The sequence below is a fragment of the Lepidochelys kempii genome, chromosome 9 (assembly GCF_965140265.1).
Source record: "Lepidochelys kempii isolate rLepKem1 chromosome 9, rLepKem1.hap2, whole genome shotgun sequence".
Classification (NCBI taxonomy): domain Eukaryota; kingdom Metazoa; phylum Chordata; order Testudines; family Cheloniidae; genus Lepidochelys; species Lepidochelys kempii.
This window is the reverse complement of record NC_133264.1, coordinates 90,899,870-90,922,270: the sequence shown is the minus strand read 5'-3', so window position 1 is coordinate 90,922,270 and position 22,401 is coordinate 90,899,870. Positions and strand designations below refer to the sequence as shown.

General features: G+C 40.4%; 1 protein-coding gene across 1 annotated transcript in view; it reads right to left on the bottom strand.

The window, feature by feature from the left end:
• Window positions 1–22,401, bottom strand: part of RNF128 (ring finger protein 128) — a 44,480-nt gene that overhangs the window by 18,261 nt on the left and 3,818 nt on the right. Inside the window, exon 2 of the mRNA XM_073358339.1 lies at window positions 3,756–4,003. Within this exon, the coding sequence (XP_073214440.1) occupies window positions 3,756–4,003 (248 nt within the window). The remainder of the gene's footprint in view (window positions 1–3,755; window positions 4,004–22,401) is intronic.

Genomic DNA, 22,401 nt, shown 5'->3' with positions numbered 1-22,401 from the left:
TGACATGCCGGTTCCTCCCAATGCTATTTTTCAGCTTGAATCTAAATTAGCTGTACATGATTTGTGCCGGTTTGTAGAAAGAGTAAGCATTACTTATGTAATTCAGCTGCCAAACTGAATAAAAATAATGAAAATAAAAATCATAGTTAAAAAGCTAGAATGCAATTTAAGAAATGTGAAACCACACGTTCTAAAGAATTGGTCAGATCCCAGTAGAATGCAGTACAGTAAGGAATCCATCTGACCATGTATTACATCCAACAGGTAGAAACTTGTTCAATGTTCGAATTCAGTAACTTCAAAGGATGCATACAATAGCTTCAGAGTATTCCCCTACAGCTCCCTCACCTTGCTTTCAACATCTATCTTTTAAAAGGGCTTGATAATGAAGAGAGATTTACAGATGGCATACAAGGTCTAAAGAATTCAACTAAAAGCAAGTTTATTCCCCAGAGGCTATTGTGAAGGCCAAAAGTATAACTGGGTTCAAAAACAACTTAGACAAGTTCATGGAGGATACGTCCATCAATGGTTATTAGCTAAACTGGTCGGGGACACAACCCCATGCTCTGGGTGTGCACGGGCCTTTGACTGCCAGAAGCTGGGACAGAATGACAGGGATGGATCATCAAGTGATTGCCCTGTTCCATTCATTTCCTTTGAAACATCAGGCATCGGCTACTGTTTGAAGACAAGATACTGGCCGGCTCAGATGTAACACTGGTCTGAAACAGTATGGCCACTCTTATATTCTTATGTAAAAGATTAAGACAAATGTCTGGTTTGAGTAAAACTAACAAGCCGTCTAGCACCTTTCACAGATGTTGTGCCTGAACCCTATCTGCTATTTTCACCCAATGCCTCATGGAAGCAGTAGATTCCCTGACATTCCCTATAGACATGAGGCTTGGAGGTACTCTATTAGAATTAATATCCATAAGTAAAGAGCTCAAACTTACAAACAAGAGGTTCTCAAAATATATACTGAAAACTTAATTGAGCTAAAATTCTACAGTAATCATGCTATAACTGATGTTCAGCTGTCCTGCCTAGATTCACAAGAAACATTTTTATGTCCATCTCTCTAACCTTATAGCCTACCAGGAATGGAGATCATAATGTAGGTTAACTGGAGTTGGGCTACATTCCTAGTGAGTCAGTTTACCCACTCACTAGGTTTACAAGTTATGACTACGTTTGCTACCACAGTGACACAGTTATGACATTCTCAGGTTTCTTTTTTGAATTTTGAGCTATGGCAGTTTGTTTCAAGCAGTCCAGTTCATGGACTGGATGAACAAGCGTACTTAAGGGATTAGGTGGGAGGGTTATCAGTGAAATCATCTGAGATGAAGGGTAGGTTGTTTTATCAATCACAAGTATCCAAGCACCAAATCGGTGATTTGCTCTGAGACAATCAGAAAGTCACCTCGTACTTTGAGTGTCTCTTTACTGCATTATGGGTTGGGGGAGGAAACTGTTCATCAGATCCTCTTTTCAAAGCTCCAGAAGACTGGGGCTTTACCAGAAGCCCTGGAAAGAAATCTGGAGAGAGAGAACAAAGTCACCAGAGAGGATCACATGTTCTGGTAGGCTCCTGAATGATACAATTAGGACCATATAGAAATGGCTGTTCATATTTGGCACACACAGCCCTTCTGCCCACTAGTGACTACAGCCATTGGCCTAAGCTTTCCATGGGGAGAAGAAACGATAGGACTAGATTCTCATACCAAATTAAGGCCCATCATAGATTTGTCCCCAAGATTTTAGGAGCTCTTTGTGACTAGACTATCTACTGTAATACAGTCAAACTGGAGACATAATTTGTATTAATTATATTAGCTGATCATAAATTACCGCATAGTTGATGAAGAGTTACTAATTAGTCAACAAGTTTCCATGTAAATCCCTGCTGGTGCTTTAAAATCTAAGATTACAATTTTATATGTCAATATCACACCAGTGCTGCTTTTGACACCAGAAGTTGAAATTCAGTAATTTCCTCTGTTGAGGAGTGTCTTATTAATGTTCAGTTTCTAAAGCAATTTTCTTCTCTGCTAAAAATCCTAAAATAGCAAACTCCTGTGTGCACCTGGCTTTGAAGACTCTTGAACGTCTCTACGGTTGTGTCTTTTACCACAAAACTAGGAGACAGGAAATGCTAATAGCCAAAAGTTTTATCACCTGATCTAATATCAGCATTATTATTAGGTCACAGCTCTAGGGATAATGTTTATTATAGCTGCTGTACAAAACAAGCAGTTGGAGCAGATGTTTTGTTAAGTGTTCCAGATAATCAAAATTGGCTTTTTGTAATTCCTTAGGAGGAGAGTTTTGGGAATAGAATATTTGGCATTTTAAAGACACACAACATCCTCAGAATGGGAATGGGAAGTCCCACCTAAGGAAGCACAAAAGTGACCTTAAGCAATGCATTTAAAATAACTTCTGCATTTGTCCATTCAGTGTTTTATAATCCTCTCCAAGGAGCACTGTAGAACTTGCAAGACTAAGCTTTTAGAGAAAAAAATGTTTTCTGCTGTTTCAAGTGTCACTATATATTCTGGCACACCCCTGGAGCAGCAGTAAGAACTTTTACTTAAAGCCATGGTGAACTTACTATTAGCAGACCATTACTAGTATGCACTAGTGATGGGGGAGGCTCATTACAAGTTACCGGTTTTGCAAACAAATGAACCCAAACATACACATCAATTGTACTTTGCTCCTTTATAGCACACATTTAGTACAAGCTTCATTAAGTATTCTGTAGTGTCATTTTGCAGAGTAACTATCGCATCTACTACTAAATCTGAGGTAGGGAAAAGCTGTAGTTTTTGTGCAAGTTGGAAAGGTTCTACTGTATACCTAAGCTTCACAGTAATAACACAAGAACAACTGGAAAGCACACGCACTACATCTATGAATTTTAATATGAATGTTCAATTGCTTCCAGTGGCAAGAAAACTGATGCCTATTAACATCCTACTAACAGTTTATGAACTAAGTAACTTTATTCTATTTTTCCACAACTGAAGCAGATGACAGTTGGTTTTATGTTCACTGGGAAGCCAACCTATTAGAACTAGAAGCTTTTGATACACTGGGGTCTGTATTATAATAGCATATTAGGTGATCATGGGTTAAAATAAATACATCAAAAGACTGAGCCTTCCACTACTTGCATGAATTCAGACAGTTTATCAGGAGTATGGAATTCTGTAAAAAACCCAAGTCTCAAAATTTCACAAACATTTGAAGGGAAGGGAACCAGCACTGGTTCAGCTGGAGAGGTCAACGATAGCATAACCAACTGGGAAAAACAATAGTGTCGTGCCCCCAGGTCTGGAAATCACTGCTACCAAGTTTCACGTTAACTGCAATAGGACCATTATGAAGTGGGAGCTTTGTTTCTGTGAAAGTAACGTAGAAAGCTATCACAATGCATAGTTTCCAAGGGTATGTCTGCACTGCAGTGTAAGCCCAAAACTCCCCTTCCATTTACACGTCTGTTGGGCTTGGACCCAGGCCTTAAGACCCCACAAGCGTGGACATTTCAAGCCCAAATAAAGCCAGGACCCAGGGTTCAAGCCTTATTTTGCGTGACAGATGTAGCCCCAGAATTCCCCACGCCAGTGGAAAGATGCAGTGGAAAGACCCTGCAGGTAGAGCTACAACCACCACCATCTCCCAAAACAATATGCAATGTACAACATAAATAAGCAAGTGTCAAATATATAGGAGAAACTAACCTCTCTCCTGTTCTGAGCTCTTACAACCCTGAATCTTCGAGCAGAATAAAAAATGAAGTAGCCCACAGTTGCTGCTGTGACAATGAAAAACGACACTGAGACAAAAAAGATTGAATAGTGATTCATCCAGGGTGCATGCTTTTTCCCTACTTCAATAACCATAGTCACTTGAAAGCCCTTCTCAATCCGGCGTACAATGTCCAGGCCTTTCAGATTGCTGATCATAATTGCAACAATGTCTCCTGCCCCTGTAAAGAGAAGAGGAAGCTGTTTTCAGTTTCAAATTATTGTATAGCAGAAAGAAAAGGAGTACTTGTGGCACCTTAGAGACTAACCAATTTATTAGTGATTGAGTCAATTATTTCAACAGTGGTTTTTACGTTGCTTTAGCTCAGATACTAAAAAGAGTAGAATGACAGTCTCCAACTGAACATTTCTACACTTGACCTGTTAGCTAGCAGTTGTTTAGTGTTACATTTTAAACTTTATCTTCATATATAGTGTTATAAAGATACAGCTAAGGGTAGCATAAAATTCCTCCTTTACCTGTAAGGAGTTAACAAGCTCAAATAACCTGGTTGGCACCTGACCAAATGGACCAATAAGGGAAGAAGATCCTTTTAAATTTGTGGGGGGAGGTTCTGTTTGTGTTCTTTGTTGTTCTCTCCGGGACAGAAAAAGACCAGGGCAGGAAAAACACATCTCCTAAAACCCGACCTAAAATAAGCATCTAAGATTACAAATTGTAAGTAATAGCAAGGAAATTATCTTTTGTTTTAGCTTGTAAATTTTCCCTATGCTAAGAGGGAGGTTTATTCCTGTTTTTTGTAACTTTAAAGTTTTGCCTAGAGGGGAATCCTCTGTGTTTTAAATCTTATTACCCTGTAAAATTACCTTCCATCCTGATTTTACAGAGGTGCTTCTTTTACTTTTTTCTTTATTATAAAGTTCTCTTTTTAAGAATCTGATTTGTTTTTAGTATCCTAAAAGCCCAAGGCTCTGGTCTGTGCTCACCTTGTTTACTTATTTGGTTGGGATATTATTCTCAAGCCTCCCCAGGAAAGGGGGTGAAGGGGTCTGGGGGGATATTTTTGGGAAACAGGAACTCCAAGTGGTCCTCTTCCTGAATCTTTGTCTAACTCACTTGGTGGTGGCAGCAACACCATTCAAGAACAAGGAAAAATTTGTGCCTTGGGAAAGTTTTTAACCTAAGCCGGTAAAAATAAGCTTGGGGGTCTTTCATGCGGGTCCTCATATCTGTACCCTAAAGTTCAGAGTGGGGAAGGAACACAAAATAGATTAGCGTTTCAAGATATCCACTTGTTACCCACAAACTAGGTAAACAACTGATTTCAAATAATCATTACATAAGGCACCTTTCGGACATGGAATGTTTAAATTACTGTTATACACCTGGAGCAACGCTATGTACTACGGAAGGGTACATTTTGATATGTTCCTTGGAACCACATCAGTACGAAATCTTGGTTTACATCCCAGGGAGTCACTATGATAGCTACCTATTTCTGAAGGACTAAAGTTTGTATTTGTATGTATATAGTGGTTTAAAAGCTCTATCATGAACACGGTATTTCATAAAGTACCATTCTAAGACCTTGTTGATTTCCTTGTTCTGATGCTGCTTTTCTTACACCTCTTTCCTAAATTTGGCAATCCTACTGAACAAGATTTATTCAGACACAAAATAATCTGTTAAACAAAAGACAGACTTGGATTCTATATTTTAAACAGGAAATTTAGCATGAATTTGACTCTAGTGACTCCACCCAGGTCTCCTCTGAAAGATAACTGTTGCTATTGGTTTCCAAGTTTCCCTCAATGGCTACATCTACACTATGAACTATGGTGTGACTCCCCCACTGGTCTACACATACTGGTGCTAGCTCTTATCGAGCTAGCGAGAATATAAACAGCACAGGTACCGGCAGCACGGGTAGCGGCAGTGGAGGCACGTAGAGTACAGACCCCCAGGAAACCAGTGGGTATGTACTTGGCATGCCTCTGTTGCTGCTACCCATGCTACCACGGCTACACTGCTATTCATACTCTCAGTAGCTTGATGAGAGCTAGCACCGATATTTGCACACCAGCAGAGGAATCACATGCCTAGGTCACAGTATAGATGTAGCCAGTGACTACCATATCAAGTGTTTGCAATTTACAAGTAACAAGACATGTAGAAGGATCAGTGTTGCAGAATCAACCTGGAATTTTAATGTCAGGCTGTGCTTCCTAGTTTACCCATCACAACAAGTCAATTAACATGCATTTCTGATGTAATGGCTGAAGTTCCTTTTCTACAAGTCTGGTTAGTAGGTATGAGCCAGAACAGAATCTCCTTCACTGCAAGTGACCAGGAATGCCAAGAACAGCCAGAAGTACCTGAATGGTTGTCTAAGTGTCCACAACTTTTTTATAATGTAAATGAACTCCTAAAAGGAGGAGTGAAGCAAATGTGGGACAAGCAGCAAATCACCTTAACTTTACCCAGCTCAATCAGTCCTCCCCTCCACACCATGAATAAATCCAGGTAAAAACTACTTTAAACATCAGCTAGAAAAGAGTCTCATGGCAGAGCTGTGTTGGTTCTGCGGTGCTATTAAACATTTGTGTCAGTAAAGTAAGTAGATATGACTCAGAATGTCCTCATGGAGCAGGAGTGGTTAAGAAGGTGCCATATTTAGTTAGTCTTCTGATCACACACTTTTATTACAGTTGTAGGAGACTACCATTTAATTAACCTCACCCAAACTTTGATGATTCTCATTTTCTTATGATAGAAATATAATAAAAGGAGCTTTCTTGGTAGTCAAGCCACTCTCTGCACTACAATTGATATACTGCTTTTGTTCCAAACTACTAAATATATTCAGCATTGAGTCTATCTAGTACAGGGGTCGGCAACCTTTCAGAAGTGGTGTGCCAAGTCTTCATTTATTCACTTTTATTTAAGGTTTCGCCTCCCAGTAATATATTTTTATGTTTTTTAGAAAGTCTCTCTAGAAGTCTATATATTTAGTCTATAACTAAACTATTGTCGTATGTAAAGTAAACAAGGTTTTCAAAATGTTTAAGCAGCTTCATTTAAAATTAAATTAAAAAGCTGATCTTACGCCGCCGGCCCACTCAGCCTGCTGCCAGTCTGGAGTTCTGTCCACTGGCTCCTGCCAGCCAGGGTCCCAGCTGCCAGCCCTGCTCAGCCTGCTGCTGGTCTGGGATCCCAGCCTTGCCCACACAGAGTAGGTACCTACCTTCTCCCTGGTTCTAGCCCATTCTCTTCCTCTCTCTCTGCACTGAGCTGACGGTGGGAGTGCACTGAGCACAGGGCTGGGGGTGAAGGAACAGGCTGGGGGTTGGGGTGTAGGGTCTGGCCAGGAGCTAGAACGAGGGAGGGGGCTCAGGGTTGGGGCAGGAGGTTTGGGTGTGGAGTGCTTACCTGGGCAGCTCCCATTTGGTGTGAGGGGTGCAGGAGCTCCCATTTGGTGCTCAGGGTGGGGGTGGGAATGTGGAGGGTGCAAGAGTCAGGGCATAGGGGGGCTGGGTATGTGTGAGGGGTGCTGAAGTCAAGGCTGGGGTCGTGCAGGGGTCAGGGCAGGGGGCTGGGTGTGTGGGCTAGGGTCCTGGGGTTGCTCCCAACCCCCTGTCCAGAACGGCTCATGGCAAGGGGCAGGAGGGGATATGCCCTGATTCTACCCCCCTTCCCCAAGGCCCCGTCCCCACCTCTTCTCTGCCTCCTCCCCTGAGCTGCGCGTACACTGCAGCTCCACTTCTCCCCATCCCTTGCAAGGGCCATCAGCTGATGAGTGGCATGGAGGGAGAGGAGGAGGGGCAGGAACCCAGCATACTGGGGGAAGAGGCAGGGGAGGAGGAGCTTGCCAGCCCTACAGCAGCAGCCAGCAGGATCAAGCTTCTTCACCCTGCCCCCCGGGGGGCAGAGAAGAGTGAACTGGGGCGGGCAGGATTTTTAATGGCACGCTGCTGCCTGCTGGGGTCCTGGCCTGGGTTCGGCAGCCAGCTGAGTGGGGCCGGTGGCTAGGACCCAGCAGGCAGCAGCGTGCCATTAAAAATCGGCTCGCATACTGTCTTTGGCATGTGTGCCATAGGCTGCCGACCCCTGATCTAGCATCTCCCATGCGGCTAAACTATATTTTATTCAAAAAATGTTCTATGATGAGAACTATGCACCATGGTTGGTTAATATTAAGTCACTCCAAACTGATTCAGTGTCTAACATACCACGAGTTTTAATTAAGTGTTACAAGTAGATACAGTGATTAAGTACAGGTCAAGTCCCTCACAAAAAAAGAAAGATCGCTGCTTTCATAAGTTCAGCTACAGAGAGAATGAGTAATAACAAGCTATGCCAAAAACAAATCAAGTCAGAAAGCTGTTCGGAGTTAGTTTTGATCCTTATTTGCCTTAGTCTCACATGGTTTGATAGAGATATCCCATAGGGGAGGATCTATTAACCAGGATTCTCTATATCCTAGACAAAAGGAGAGGATAAAAATGGATAAAGTACAGGTAGGAACCGAAGAGAAACAGTTAAATGAAAAAAAGAGTTCCCATTCAATTACATTACATGAAGGCAGACAACCAAAAAGTGACAAATTTTATAAGTGCTGTATACAAATGTTAGAAGTCGAAATACCAACATGGGCGAATCTGAGTGCCTGATATTAAATGAGGATATTGACATAACAGCCATGACAGAAACTTGATGGAATGACAACAATCAATGGGACACATAACAGGGTACACAATATATAGGAATGACAGAATAGGTTGTGCTGGTGGGGGAGTAGCACTATATATGAAACAAAACAGAGTCTAATATAGTAAAAATGTTAAATCAAACTCTACCATAGAATCTCTATGGACAAATTCTATGCTTGAATAATAAGAATAGAGTAGTAGGAATACACTACTGACCACCTGACCAGGATGGTGATCGTGAAATGCTCAGGGAAATTAGAGAGGCTATAAAAATAGAAAACTCCATAGTAATGGGGGATTTCAACTATCCCCATATTGACTGGGTACATGTAATCTCAGGACAGAATGCAGAAATAAAAGTTTCTAGACACCATTAATAACTGCTTCTTGGAACAGCTAGTCCTGAAACCTACAAGGGGAGAGGCAATTCTTGATTTAGTCTTAGGTGGAGCATGTGATCTGGTCCAAGAAGTGAAAACAGCTGAACCGCTCGGTTATAGTAACCATAATATAATTAAATTTAACATCCTTGGGGCTGGGAGGGTGTGCGAATATCAAAGAAGATGACCATAGTAGCATTAAACTTCAGAAAGGGGACCTACACAAAAATGAGGAAGCTAATTAAATGAAAATTAAAAGGAACAGTCACAAGAGTGAAATGCCTGCCAGCTGCATGGAAACTTTTAAAAAACATCATAAGAGGCTCAAATTAAATGTATATCCCAAATTAAAATGAACTGTAAGAGGACCAAAAAATGCCACCATGGCTAAACAGAGTAAAAGCAGCAAAAAGGCATCCTTTAAAAATTGGAAGTAAAATTTGACTAAGGAAAATAGAAAAGAGCATAAACTCTGGCAAGTAAAGTATAATTAGGCAGGCCAAAAAAGAATCTGAAAAGCAGCTAGCAAAAAACTCAAACTAACAGCAAATTATTTTTTTAAGTACATCAAAAGCAGGAAGCCTGCAAGACAATCAGTGTGGCCTCTGGACAATCGAGGTGCTTAGGGAACACTCAAGGAAGACAAGGTCATTATAGAGAAGCTAAATGAATTCTTAGCATTGGTTTTCACTGAAGAAAATGTGATGGCCTCACATAAACCACTCTTTTTTAGGTGACAAATCTGAGGGACTGTCCCAGGTTGAGGTGTCAATATAGAAGGTTTTGGAATAAATTGATTTACACTTACCAATTGAGGGAGGGAGTTTGGGCACGGGAGGGGGCTTGGGGCTGGGCATTGGGACATGAGAGGAAGTGCAGGATGCCAGATCCGGGCAGTGCTCTGCAAGCAGCGACATGTCCCTGCTGCTCCTAAGTAGAGGGATGGCCAGGTGGCTCTGCACACTGCTTCCACCCCCAGGCGTCACCCCTGCAGCTCCCACTGGCCCTGGTGCCTGGCCAATGGGAGCTGTGGAGCCAATGCTCGGGCCAGGGGCAGTGCATGGCGCCCCTGTGGCAGTGCACTGAGCCCCCAAAGCCATTCTTCCTCCTAGGAGCAGGAGGGACATGTTGCCACTTGCAGGGAGCGACCTGAGGTGAGTGCTGCCTGGATCCGGAACCCCGAAATGCTGGTTTCTAGAACTTTCCAATTGGTAAAGTGCTTGATAACACAGCTTTTTCTGTATGTTGTTATTCTGTTTAAACTTCACCCAGTCTTGCTTTTGTAATGACTATCCCTTTGAGATACTTTCTGCTTTGCTAGGCATATTTTCCCTCGAGAGAAAAGAGGGAGTTGCTATAGCTGTGTACTTTCCATGCTGAAGTTTCTATGCTGAAGTTTTGCCACACTCTCTGCAGGCTTCTACAAGTTGAATCCAGCACATTTCCACTTCCAGACTGTGCACCCAATTTAACAGCAGGAAACAAGTCTTTCTTGTTCTCCTCATAACTGAAAAGCTTCATGTGTGTCTAACATCTTCCTTACATGATTGTAAATAGTTAAAAGTCAAGTTTGTTGTTGCATTTTCAGGTCTATTCCTTTTGCTGTAGGATGCTGAAATAAGATCTAATTACCACCATTTAGCTCTCAAACAGTGTTCCTATAACATTAAATCTTTCTGCATTCATTCATATGGATAACTTCAGTACATTATGTAACAATTCTATGGAGCTTCATGACAAGTATTAGAAAAATTTAACTCCCAGAGAATTGTCATAGAGATAAATGTTTCCCTAATGACTTGAAAAGTCAATATATTCTCCAGCAAATATTTGCTATCTGAAACATTCACTTTAGTTTTCCTTTCAGAAAACCTTTACTGAAATGGTATGTTTTTACTCTTCATGCATTCATTAATACGTACAAATCGCAGCACTGCTTATACATGAAGTTTTTCCATGAGAGAGTTGTGGTTGGGGCAGGGAGGAGAAGAGGGAAGATACCCACCTATTAACCTCTCAGGAATAGCTAATCAACATTCCTACTTCAGAGTTACACACTTTATTTTTGGTAGCAGCATAATAAGTTAGTAACTTTACTGCATTAAAAAAATGCATTAAGATCTAGAAATTAAATTTGAAAACGTACTGACAGTCACTGAACAACAATCATACCTTGTATTTCTAAGGCTAACCATGGAATCATTAGCATTAGTATGTGTTCCTAATATAATGAGGAGAACATAGATTCTAAGGCCAGATGGAACCTGACAGGCCATAAAACTTCCCCAAAATAATTCCTAGAGCTCTCTTTTAGAAAAACATCCAATCTGGATTTAAAAATTGCCAGCAATGGAGAATCCACCATAACAATTGGAACAATTTGCCGAAGGCTAACCCAGAAAACTCAAAATCACTAAAAAGGCATGTTTTCTGATCCTTTAATCATTCTCATGGCTCTTCTCTGCACCTTCTCCGATGAACAATTCTTCTAGCACTGATGACACCAGAACTGGATACAATATTCCAGCAGCGGCCACACCAGTACCAAATACAAAACTAAAACAACAGTGCTACTCCTAATCAAGATTTCTTTGTTTATGCATCTAAAGATTTCATTGGCCCTATTGCCACAGCATTGCACTGAGTTCACATTCAGGTGATTTGCCACCACCCCCAAATCTTTCTCAGAGTCTCTGCTTCCCAGGACAAAGCTACCCATCCAATTCAACATCTTTGAGGAGAAATTAAAAGGCTAAGATTCGGCTGGCACTCCTTGATATGCAATACTCATGGATAACACTACAAAATGCATCTGAATACTCAGGGGATGATACCTGTGTAAACTCAAAAGCTTGTCTCTCTCACCAACAGAAGTTGGTCCAATAAAAGATTACTTCACCCACCATGTCTCTCTAATATCTTGGGCTACACCACCACCGCACAGAGTATTTTGATAAATCAAAATAAAAAATAAAACTTTGATTTACCCAAAATGCAGCTTTTAAAAGTTTTTCTTTGGAGAATTTTGAAATGTTGGGGTTTTATTCCAATGAAATGAAGACAAAGTTTTGAAATACTTCACAAATGGAATTGTCATCTTACAGCCAAATCTTCTACTGATAACTACTGGTTCCAGTAATCAGTGTCAGAAGACCGCTTTTCCTTGCACCATATGGTTAACACACTACAAAGTGACAGCAACTTATTTGTAAGTGCTTCATTAAATTATTGTTTCTGCATCCTCAAAGGGAAAAAGTGTAAGTTTTGCTTTTGCCCTAACCATATGGTGAGAAGTCAGATATTTGATGGAATTCTCAAAACGTCAAAATATTTTTGATGTAGCTCTCATTGTTAATATACATATTCATATTGATTAAAATTCTAATCTGGTATGAAACTCTCCTGTACTAATTTCAGCTTAGGTCTCAACTCCCTTTAAATACTTGTATATATTCAGCAACAGAACTAACAAGTTAAGCATTTGCACAGTTCAAGTCTCAAGTACCACACTTTAGCAAAAAGCTTCAGAGAAACTATTAGCTTAGAGATATTTAGGAAAGTCATCTTCCTGTACATGTACAATGTCTTAGGCACTACCAGAATACTAATAGCTAATGCCTGAAAGAAGCTTTTAATCCTGTAGTGAGAGTGTGTCTTGGAGTTCAAACAAGCTAAGACCCGCAGAATGTAAATAATTTAATAATAAAAGGTCTCCTTTTTGTGAAGTGAATTAAATGCAGCCAGTTTGGAAGAAGACCAATCAAATGACTCAACTGTCACAGCTCTGAGAGACTTCAGAAGTGGACTGTAATATTTTCAAGAATTTATTTATTTGAGCCAGCAAGTGTTTTGCAACAGTAGATTAAGTACTGTAGCATGATTATTGGCAGAAAGAGGGACTTCTAATCTAGAAATATAGGCCCTCTAAAATTAAATTAGAGATATTCAGAGAATGTAGCTACACAGGAAACCTATCTAAGCTACTAAGCCAACAACCCATCACTTCACCCAGTGCTAGTATGCCAATGAAACTCTCAATCATAAAGCTGTTACCCCAACCCGCCAGCCAAGCTTTTTCTACCACTCAAGCTGCGTGTATGAAATTCTCCACTGCACTGAAGGCAAGGTAAGGAAATGACCAAAGAATTTTTTTTCACTCTAGAACTAAGTTGTGTCACATGCAAATGGAAAAGTCAACACAGTTGTCAGTGCAGTTTGAGATCTTTGCTATTGTTTAGGCAGAACCTCTTACTGCTAAGTCACTGTATGACATCGCTTTATAAAGCTTTTGGCATGAGGTCAAAAGTGTGATGGTCTCATCCTTGTCCCTAGTGTACACAGGCTTACAAGAACTCAACACTGCATTTTCAATCCACAAGACAAGTAACCAATCTGCTCAGGAGTACTACAGAATGGAACAGAATGGAAAAACACCAAAAGGTAAACAAGGATAACAGCACAGCACACATGCACAATATAGCTGGTCTTAGCCAAAGTAGCACTAGTACTCACCTCAAGCACGTAGTGACCTTGTTAAATCTTATTCTTGAAATCACTAAGTCTGAAATGTAGTCTAAGCTGGGATACCAAATAGGCAGGCCCCGGGCCAAATCTGGACTGCCAGACGCTTTTGAACAGACCCCAAAAATCTTTATTTACTTATTACCATTGATTCTTTCAAAACTATTTTCTCCAGAGTCTGGACCCTGAATATACCTTGACCAAGAAATGTGGACCTTGACAAAAAAAACTGACTGCCCCTTATCTAGCTGATGTAGCTTGACCAGTGCAGCTCCTAATGCAGGTGCCCTGTATGTGCTGTTTTCCCAAGCCCTGATTTTGACAGATTACTTTAGTCTATTATATGTTGATCTTTATTGGATTAAAATCCAACAGTATAACCAGACAGCACTAGAGGCCAAACCAACATTTTCTGCACTTACAAGGAAGAGACATCATAAATTACACAGCAGAGTCAGCGGAACCTACTGGCAATTCCCCATCATATCACCACACCTGGCTGTCCAGGCATGCAAAAAGGGTTTGTTATACTCTCCTACAATTCTAAAATGCAAGTCATTACATCAGTCCCAAATGCTGCTCCTATATATTCTTGCCAGGTCAAAATAAGAAGAGCCATACTGGATTCTTGTTGATGAAAACTAGAATAAACTACATCAGGCAATCTAGAACCAGCCTGTAATGTTAGTTTTAGCAGAAAGAAAGGTATCCAGTATCACAGGAGAAACAGGCACCATCTTGTCAGTATCACTGATTTATCTTGTGTTCAAATCTGGTGCTGTAAACAGACACAGAAACTTAAGTTCCACAGGTCATGAATCTCCTCGTGACAGGCAAAACAGGAAGCTTTTTTGGCAAGGTATCCAAGTTACTCAGAATGCCATACGTTATTTCACCTCTGCACACGCTTGCCTCCAATTCACACATCATCTGAGGCAGAAGCTGCTTAATGAAGGAACTCTTCATAATGCCCCCTCATCCTGTTTACAAGGATGAGAGCCTGAGGAATGGGAAACATTTCCATTTTTCTAGTTTAGTCAGACTAAGGTGAGACAGTGACACCATTTCAGATGTGACCGCTATCAGATAAAAGCTATGATGTTGGTGATGCAAGGAAACGGACCAAAACGTGCCACAATCTGGAAGTACGCCAAGAACCCCACTCCTAGAATAGTGTCCAGGTTTTAAACAAACCACTTTGTGAAAAGTATTTCCCAGCTCACATGCCACCTAAGATGACTATAATTGAAATATAAGGGAAAAAACCACCCCATTTTCAGTTAACTTTGTGCAGTAAATGGCACTTTGCATAGTCTGGTTCCCTGATCCTACAAGTCGTTATGGATCAAGGACAGAAAGATATTTAATGGAGAAATGCAGTTATTTAAAAAAAAAAAACAACAACAAAAACCAAAGGCTAGCAGGCGGTCTCAAGAGCAAGCTGCATTAACTGGAACCTTTAAAAAAGGAAACATATGTCAAGTTAGTTTCCCTTTAAAGAAAAGGGTACCCCTCAGAAGTGAAATACTCAAGTAAAAGGAGAGGATCAGGACTATTCACTGGTCAGTTGCTAGTTGAAATCCTCTACTCCAGGTGTGTGGGAAGGAGAAGATTTTATTATACTTTTCTGTAGCAGAACAGTGCCCTTGCAACTGCAGAGGTGTCACACCAAACTGCTTAAATATTAACCCCACCTCCACCATTCTTCCTATGCATTAATCATTACTTGCAAGCATGAAAAGGGAAGAAGAGAAAGGGAACAGTACAGAATGACTGCATGACATGTAGCATTCAGGTAACTTTTCTAATTACAGCATTGCCACTAATAGTGGCAGCAAGAAAAACGTCAGAAATTAAAGAACTGATATCAACAGTGATCTGATTGACGTCCTAGTCTCCCCACCAAGCAAAGGCATCCAAATATCAGTAGTCCTGCTCTATAGATTATGAAGACAGGATGACCACTGAGATTATCTGCTCTGACCTCCTGCATAACACAGCCCACAGGCTTCCCTGAATTAATTCTTGTTTGAACTACAGCATCTCTTATAGAAAGGCAATCTAGATCGAATAACGTTTCCAGTGATGGCTAATCAACCACAACCCATGTTAAAGTACAGCATATCTTAGATGTAGTACTTGCTCGGAATGCAAGAGTCACCATCTCTTTTTAAGTCACTTCATGCAGCACATGATGTACACAGAGGGAGAACAGAAGAATTTGAACATCAGCTGGATGACCTAGGCTAGAAATTGGTCGCCATCTGGGAACAGGAAGCAATCCCCTCCAACAATGGTATAGTATTAATTGTGAGATGCGTACTATAGGGTTTTAACCTTCTTTGCCAGAAGTAAGGTAGCAAACTCTGAGTACAAGTTGGTTTCACTCTGATAATTTCTGTGCTTTGAACAGGGGTACAGACTGAAGAGAAGTGTAAAGAAAAGCCAGATCTGGAGACCGGACAGTCATCCTACCAGAAGCAATACTTTCCAGTAAAACAAGAATGGCTGCCACAATAAAAGGTCAGGTGTCACAGCCAATAGAAGATGTGTGTAAAAAGGAAAGGAAAATACAATGGCATTAAAATGCTTCCGGCTGCACCTTTATCTAGATTTTTCCTCAACTAGGACCCAAGGCAGAGCCCCACATCCCTCAATGCAGATTCAAAAACTCCAGCAAATTTAACTTATTGCCTTGATATCCTTCTTCCTCTGTGCCTTACAGATTCATAGATAATAAATGCCAGAAGGGATCATCATGATCATCTAGTCAAATCTCCTGCACAAAAGCCATAGAATCTCACTCAGTAATTTCTGCATCAAGCCCAGAGCTATAGAGTTTGTCCCCTTATTTAATTCCAAATTCTCTCTAGCAAGACACTGCAGTTAAAGAGCACAGAGGCAAAGCCTAAAAAGTGCTTCAGCTCGTTTCAGAAGCTGCACAAGGGACAATCCAGTGAGCACTCAAAGTGCAACCGAACTGGTTTGGTGAGGGATCTTTTTGTTTTTGAGTCAGCATTCTGTAGGAATGGCATACACGTCCTGCGTTTACGTCCTGCATTTTAATCCTACAAGATTTCAATGGGTACAAACAAAACTAACTTGGCTGGAGCATATTTTATATATATTTGCTGTTGCTGCTAATGCCGCCGCCACCCTTGTTTGTCTAGAGAGATTATTCTGCTAGGTTACCTTCATAGCCCACCAATACATTGATTTACAATAGGCAGGGAAAGTCACTTCCACAAGTGCTGAAAACATTGACTGAAAGCTCAGCATTCAGAAGAGAGAGAAGGGGATACGCCATGTTCTGTGATTTTCCATAGTCTCCAACTGTACTTCTCAGATTTGATTAAACTGAACTATAAGTGATCACTTGTGAGATGAATCTCACAATTAACAAAATCATCTCGTCTCTCAATGGTATGTTAATATAAATGTTACTATAGTTTGACACAAAGAGCCAGGGCCTAACATTTACTGATGTTTAAAATGTCATCCTTTACTGCATTGTAAGAATAGTATTTTAGCTGCAGATTTCAAAATCTGAAGACAGGATGTTCTATAGACAGCTCATTGCCTTTTCTTCAGTGAAATTTACAAGGTTAAAGCATTGCCTTTCCTGTCTAATGAAGAGAATTTAAAAAAATCCTCTGGAGAAACTTACAAAGTTCATGGAGCCTGTTCAATACTCCCTTCTGATCGCTCTTCACTAACCAACTGTGAGTAGTTTTGGCTTTGTAGAAGATCGATTTATTCTGTTCAAATGCGATTAAGTTCACCACCACCAATATTTCTTCCTGACATTGTACTGTGATGGGCTACATATACTTCAGTTACTGGATCAAGCTTTCATTCAACCTAAATATTATCTAGGACTCACAGAAATAAGCCAGATTGTTTCTTGTGTACCTCTTCAGAGATGCAATTAAGAATTCCACTACGAACAACAAATCACTTTTGTTGTTTTCTAATAAATCAGTACAGGAACTGAATTGTCTTGAATCCCCTCTGGCATACTCCTCCAGGAGTTATTAGCCAAAGACAAAGTTTGCTTTGTCACAGTGAGTTTCTCTACATCCTTCAGCACCTAGACAATATGCAGGTTCAACTGGAATGGCTTCCCAAGTCTCTTACAACAGAGAAACAACATTTGCTTGCTGGCAAGTTCAAAACTATATGCAGTGTTATCAACCTGTTAGGCTCTGTAGGATTTGCAAGGTATGAGCCAACAATGATGCAGCTGGCGAGAAAGACCAATATACCCTACCACTAGGTTAGTAAATACTTACAGTAACTGTTACTTCGTTACATTTTTTATTTCATTATTTGTCATTGCAACAGTTTAGTAAATCCAAAGAGCAACCGTTTTAGACATAACTGTTTTAGTACAGCTAAACCACCATAACCACACCTTGGGCAGTACCAGTGAATTCAAAGAGTCTGAAAACTCATGCCATAATAATATCCATCAACTGTGCTGGCTACAGACTCCTTGGGGAAATTTCCCCAAACACAAGGCACTGCACTGGAACAGACAGCTGAGAACCTACTACAGCTGCATCATTTTGGCTCATCCATGCTGTGGAAAAGCCACCTTATACTGTACTTGGCTCAAACATTGTAATTAATATTTATATGACAGCTATCTGTGGACACAAGAAGTTACAAGCTCAAGATAAGTGAAAACTTTCACAAGTGAGCTTTTACTTGGTGCAGAGATAAACTCAGAGTTCTGGATCCAGTTGTGTTCTTTCTGAATCAGCTGTGTCTGGTATGAGCACAGAGGCATGCAAAGAAACTACATCAAGCCATGGCTGAGGCAGATGAGGGTAGTCACATTTGACATTGACAGACAACTCCATATTCCAAGTCTCTAGGGTATTCCTAATATTGGTGCATAACTGGTTGAAAGACTGTACTTGAAGAGTAGTTATCAATGGTTTGCTATTAGATTGTGAGAATAGATCTAGTGAGGTCCTACAGGTATCTGTCCTGGGTCTGGTACCATTCTACATTTTCATTAGCGTCTTAGATAGTGGACCGGAGAGTACGTTTATAAAATCTGCAGATGAAAGCTGGGAGGGATTGCTAGCACTCTGGAGGACAGGATAAGAATTCTAAATAACTTTGACAAATTGGAAAAATTGTATGAAATCAGCAAGATGAAATAAAGACAAGGGAGAAGTACTACACTTAATTAAAAAAAATCAAATGCACAACTACAAAAATGGGGAATAACTAGCTAGGCAGTGGTAGTGCTGAAAAGGATCTGCAAGGTATATTGGATCACAAATTGGTTATGAATCAACAGTGTGATGCAGCTGCAAGGCAGACCAGTATCATTTCAGTGTGTATTAACAGGACTGTCGTATGTAAGACATGGAAGGTAAGGCTTCGCCTCGATGAGGCCTCAGCTGAATATTGTGTGGTTCTGGGCACCACAATTTAGGAAATATGTGGACAAAGTGGAGAGAATCCAGAGGAGAGCAAGAAAAATGATAAAAGATTTAGAAAACCTGACCTATGAGGAAAGGATTAAAAACTGGATATGTTTAGTCTTGAGAAAGAGGATCGAGGGGGTACCTGATAGCCTTCGATATGTTAAGGCTATTATAAAGAGGATGGCAATCAATTGTTCTCCACATTCATTGAAGGTAGGACAAGAAGTAATCAGCCGACTCTGAAGCAAGGGAGATTTAGGTTAGATACTAGGAAAGACTAACTAATTACTGAACAGGATTTCAAGGGAGGTTGTGGAATCCCTGTCATCGGAGGTTTTTAGTAACAGCTTAGACTAACACCAGTCAAGGAAGGCATAATTATAAGGCATAAATATAAGGCATAAGGTCCTGCCTCAGCATGGTGGGTTGACCAGATGACATCTCAAGGTCCCTTCCAGCCTTACATTTCTATGATTCTGCTCTTTCAAAAGCAGCAAAGGATTGTTTATTTACCATTCACAAATATAGTGTTAAAAAACAGACTACTTTAGGATATACCAATCATAATACTTACCACAGATCTCAATCCTTTTCTCCTTTAGAGATTAGTTTCCTTTACTGCTTGTTTCTAAAAACCATGCTTCATAACAAGCCTGAACAGGACACAGCTAGTCTTCTTGCTGACTACTGCTTCCTCAAGTAACTTAAGAGATGGTATGCTGTTTTTGCTGGTGGCAATTAATCCCTTCAGTACAAGTTTTACTATTGGCATTAAAGGTTTTAACCTCACCAGCTTCTTTTTCATATATTGATCCAAGTTTAGACTCTCAGATCCTTTTTAATCCTAGTTTGTTAATATAGGATACCCTAGAAACTGTGCCTCTTGACTTCTGCGCTTCATGACAGCAACACCCCTGCTTGGCTAGTATTCTTTCCTTGATACATTTGTTGGTTATTTTTAGCCAATGTCTGCTCAGGCCCTCTCAGGTATAGCACTCACAAAGCCAGATGATCTGTCATTCAAGGCCAGCAGAGTCAAGATCTGAGCACTGGAAGAAGGAAGTTAAAAAAAAAAAAAAAGATCACATTGTACTTTCTTTGCAGATCTTCAAGACATATTACTCTTAACACTTAAAGAACTTCCACAGCTATTAATGTACCCTGACAGGAAAACCACTTAACATTCTGGTTCGCTCAAGTCTATTAAAGAACCCTTTAAAGCTAACTGAACTCATTTTATGTACTTTGGTCTTGCTCTGTTTCAATCTTTCCCCAATCACATGTTTGCTTTTGAAGGCCAATATATGTTACAGAGGTCAGCAATTATCAGCCCATAATATTATACTTTGAAACCATGTTCAGCCTGCCACAGAAAGGCACCATCATCTTGAAATGAGTATAGTTAAAACTGATGTTTACTTGTTGATAAGATATAATGCTTACAAAATTACTAAATAAATATGACATCAGACTCCATTAAATCCTTGACATTTTAGATACTAGAAGGTATTAGGTAGGATATTATATCTGATTTGGCTATTTTTGTATTGTGTGTGTTTTTAATGGTAATTTTGACAAACTGATGTACCATTAATTTCTAGACATAAGACTGATGCGAACAAAACAGAATTAATCTAGCCCTCTCAATGTGTGCACAGTAATTAAATAATGCAAGCCTCTTAAAGTGAAATGACTAAAAATAAGTTACTTAAATGTACAGGAACGTTTGAGCCTCTAAATAAGAATTCTACCTCAAAAGATAAGTTTGATAATCATACAAAAAAATACAGTTGTTTATTGCACGTCTAGAAGATAAGCCTATATTAGGAGTTGGAAAGCTTCGTAGCAGCAGAGATCCTGTGAAGGAGAGAAGAGTCAACATATTTTACATTACTCATGTGCAAGTCCATCCAAGAGGGCTTTTGTTCTTTGTCTGGCAGTACATGAAAGCTTCCATGCATAACCTCTTAGTGGACAGGAAGACGGTTTGCATATTCTTGCGTCGGCAACAATATTTAACTTCAGCCCCACCTGTTTTTACCATCATTTCCTCGGCTGAAATCTATTCCCCCCACCTGCTCCAATTCTCCCTCAATGTGGCTGCATTACTGCCCTGCACCAATGTCTTCCCAGAAGTGCGGTCTCCAATAGTCTATTTCATGCTAGCAAAGGCAGATTAAGGTATTTCAGTCACTGTTCCATGCAGGCCTACAATAAATTTAGAATCAAATCAGAATATGTGAGCTTTTAGTTTCAAATATCATGGAGCTGCACTTCTCCAATTTACTATTTATTTAGGTTTCATCAAAAAATGAGCTGAAAGTTTACTTACACAAAGTTGGCCTTTGGAGAAGCCCCAGATGACAGTGGGCAAAATCCTGGTAATCTCTACACTAGGATTCCCATTGTTACTCCCTCTGGAGGGAGTCACACCAGTGATACACAAGGTGGGAAACTATGAGGTAAAAATCCTAGGACTTAGTGAGTAAGCTATTTCTGTACATGTTTTTCCTTCCCTGTTTCAGTCTGTCTTCTTGCTCCAAGTGTGATTCTAGATATAGCATTACCGGGTCCATGTTCAGGTTGGTAGTATTTCATATGAAATATACTCGCTTCATTTACAAGTGTTTTTTCCAATTGTCAGACCCAGAAGCTGGGCCCGGAATAAGGGTCAAACTGGTTTCTTTCCTTCCCAAGCACCGCCACCTGTAATAAAGGTTCTATGGGTCAGATTGTGCCCATAGGATCATTAGTAGGCATGGATAGATAGCTGACTGAACTCAAATTATTCTGTTAGTGATGCAGTAGAAGGAACAAAATCTAGTTCCTTCCCTGTACTGCTGTAAAGTGCTAACAGTTGCAGATTTGTCCCCCAAGTCAGCAGACAGGACTGACTACATACAGGGGTAAGAACCATTAAAATACATTTTTTTTTTAAGAAAAGAACTGCATTTTAATGTCTTAACTTCACTTCCCCTTTACTTTTCTGCTATACTGTCCCCAAAGAACGAACAGTGATGCATTGCCATCCCCATCCTCTTTGCAGAGGACACTGCTTCTTCTGTTGCCTTGTCAGCAAAGTTTCACTGAACCAGACAGAATCACCAGAGCTTCATGCACCACTTCCCCCACATTCCTACCCTCTGCTAGGGGACAGACAAACATTCACTGTCCCTGGCAAGCAGGATAATTGGGAAGAGAAGAGAAAGGCCAGCACTGTCAGGGGCAGACACACAGGAAATACAGCAGCTGGAAGACAGATAACAGAAAAAGCAGAGGAGAGCACTGGAGGGTAGGGAGAGAGAAGAGATCAGAAGACTCAGGAAAGGTAATGAAGTAGAAACAGCGAGAAATAGGAGACAAAACAGTCAGACAAAGGACACAAGAAGAGAGAATGGCAGCACCACAAATTAGGTGCCCCAATTGTCATGGCACAGTGCAAGGATTCATGAGGTACCATAAGGCAATTACTACAGAGGGACAGCTTCAGACAAAAAGATTGGAATCCATTGGTTTAGAACTTCCTGTTCCATTTTTTGTCCATGCTTGGGCTTGGAAGTTGCA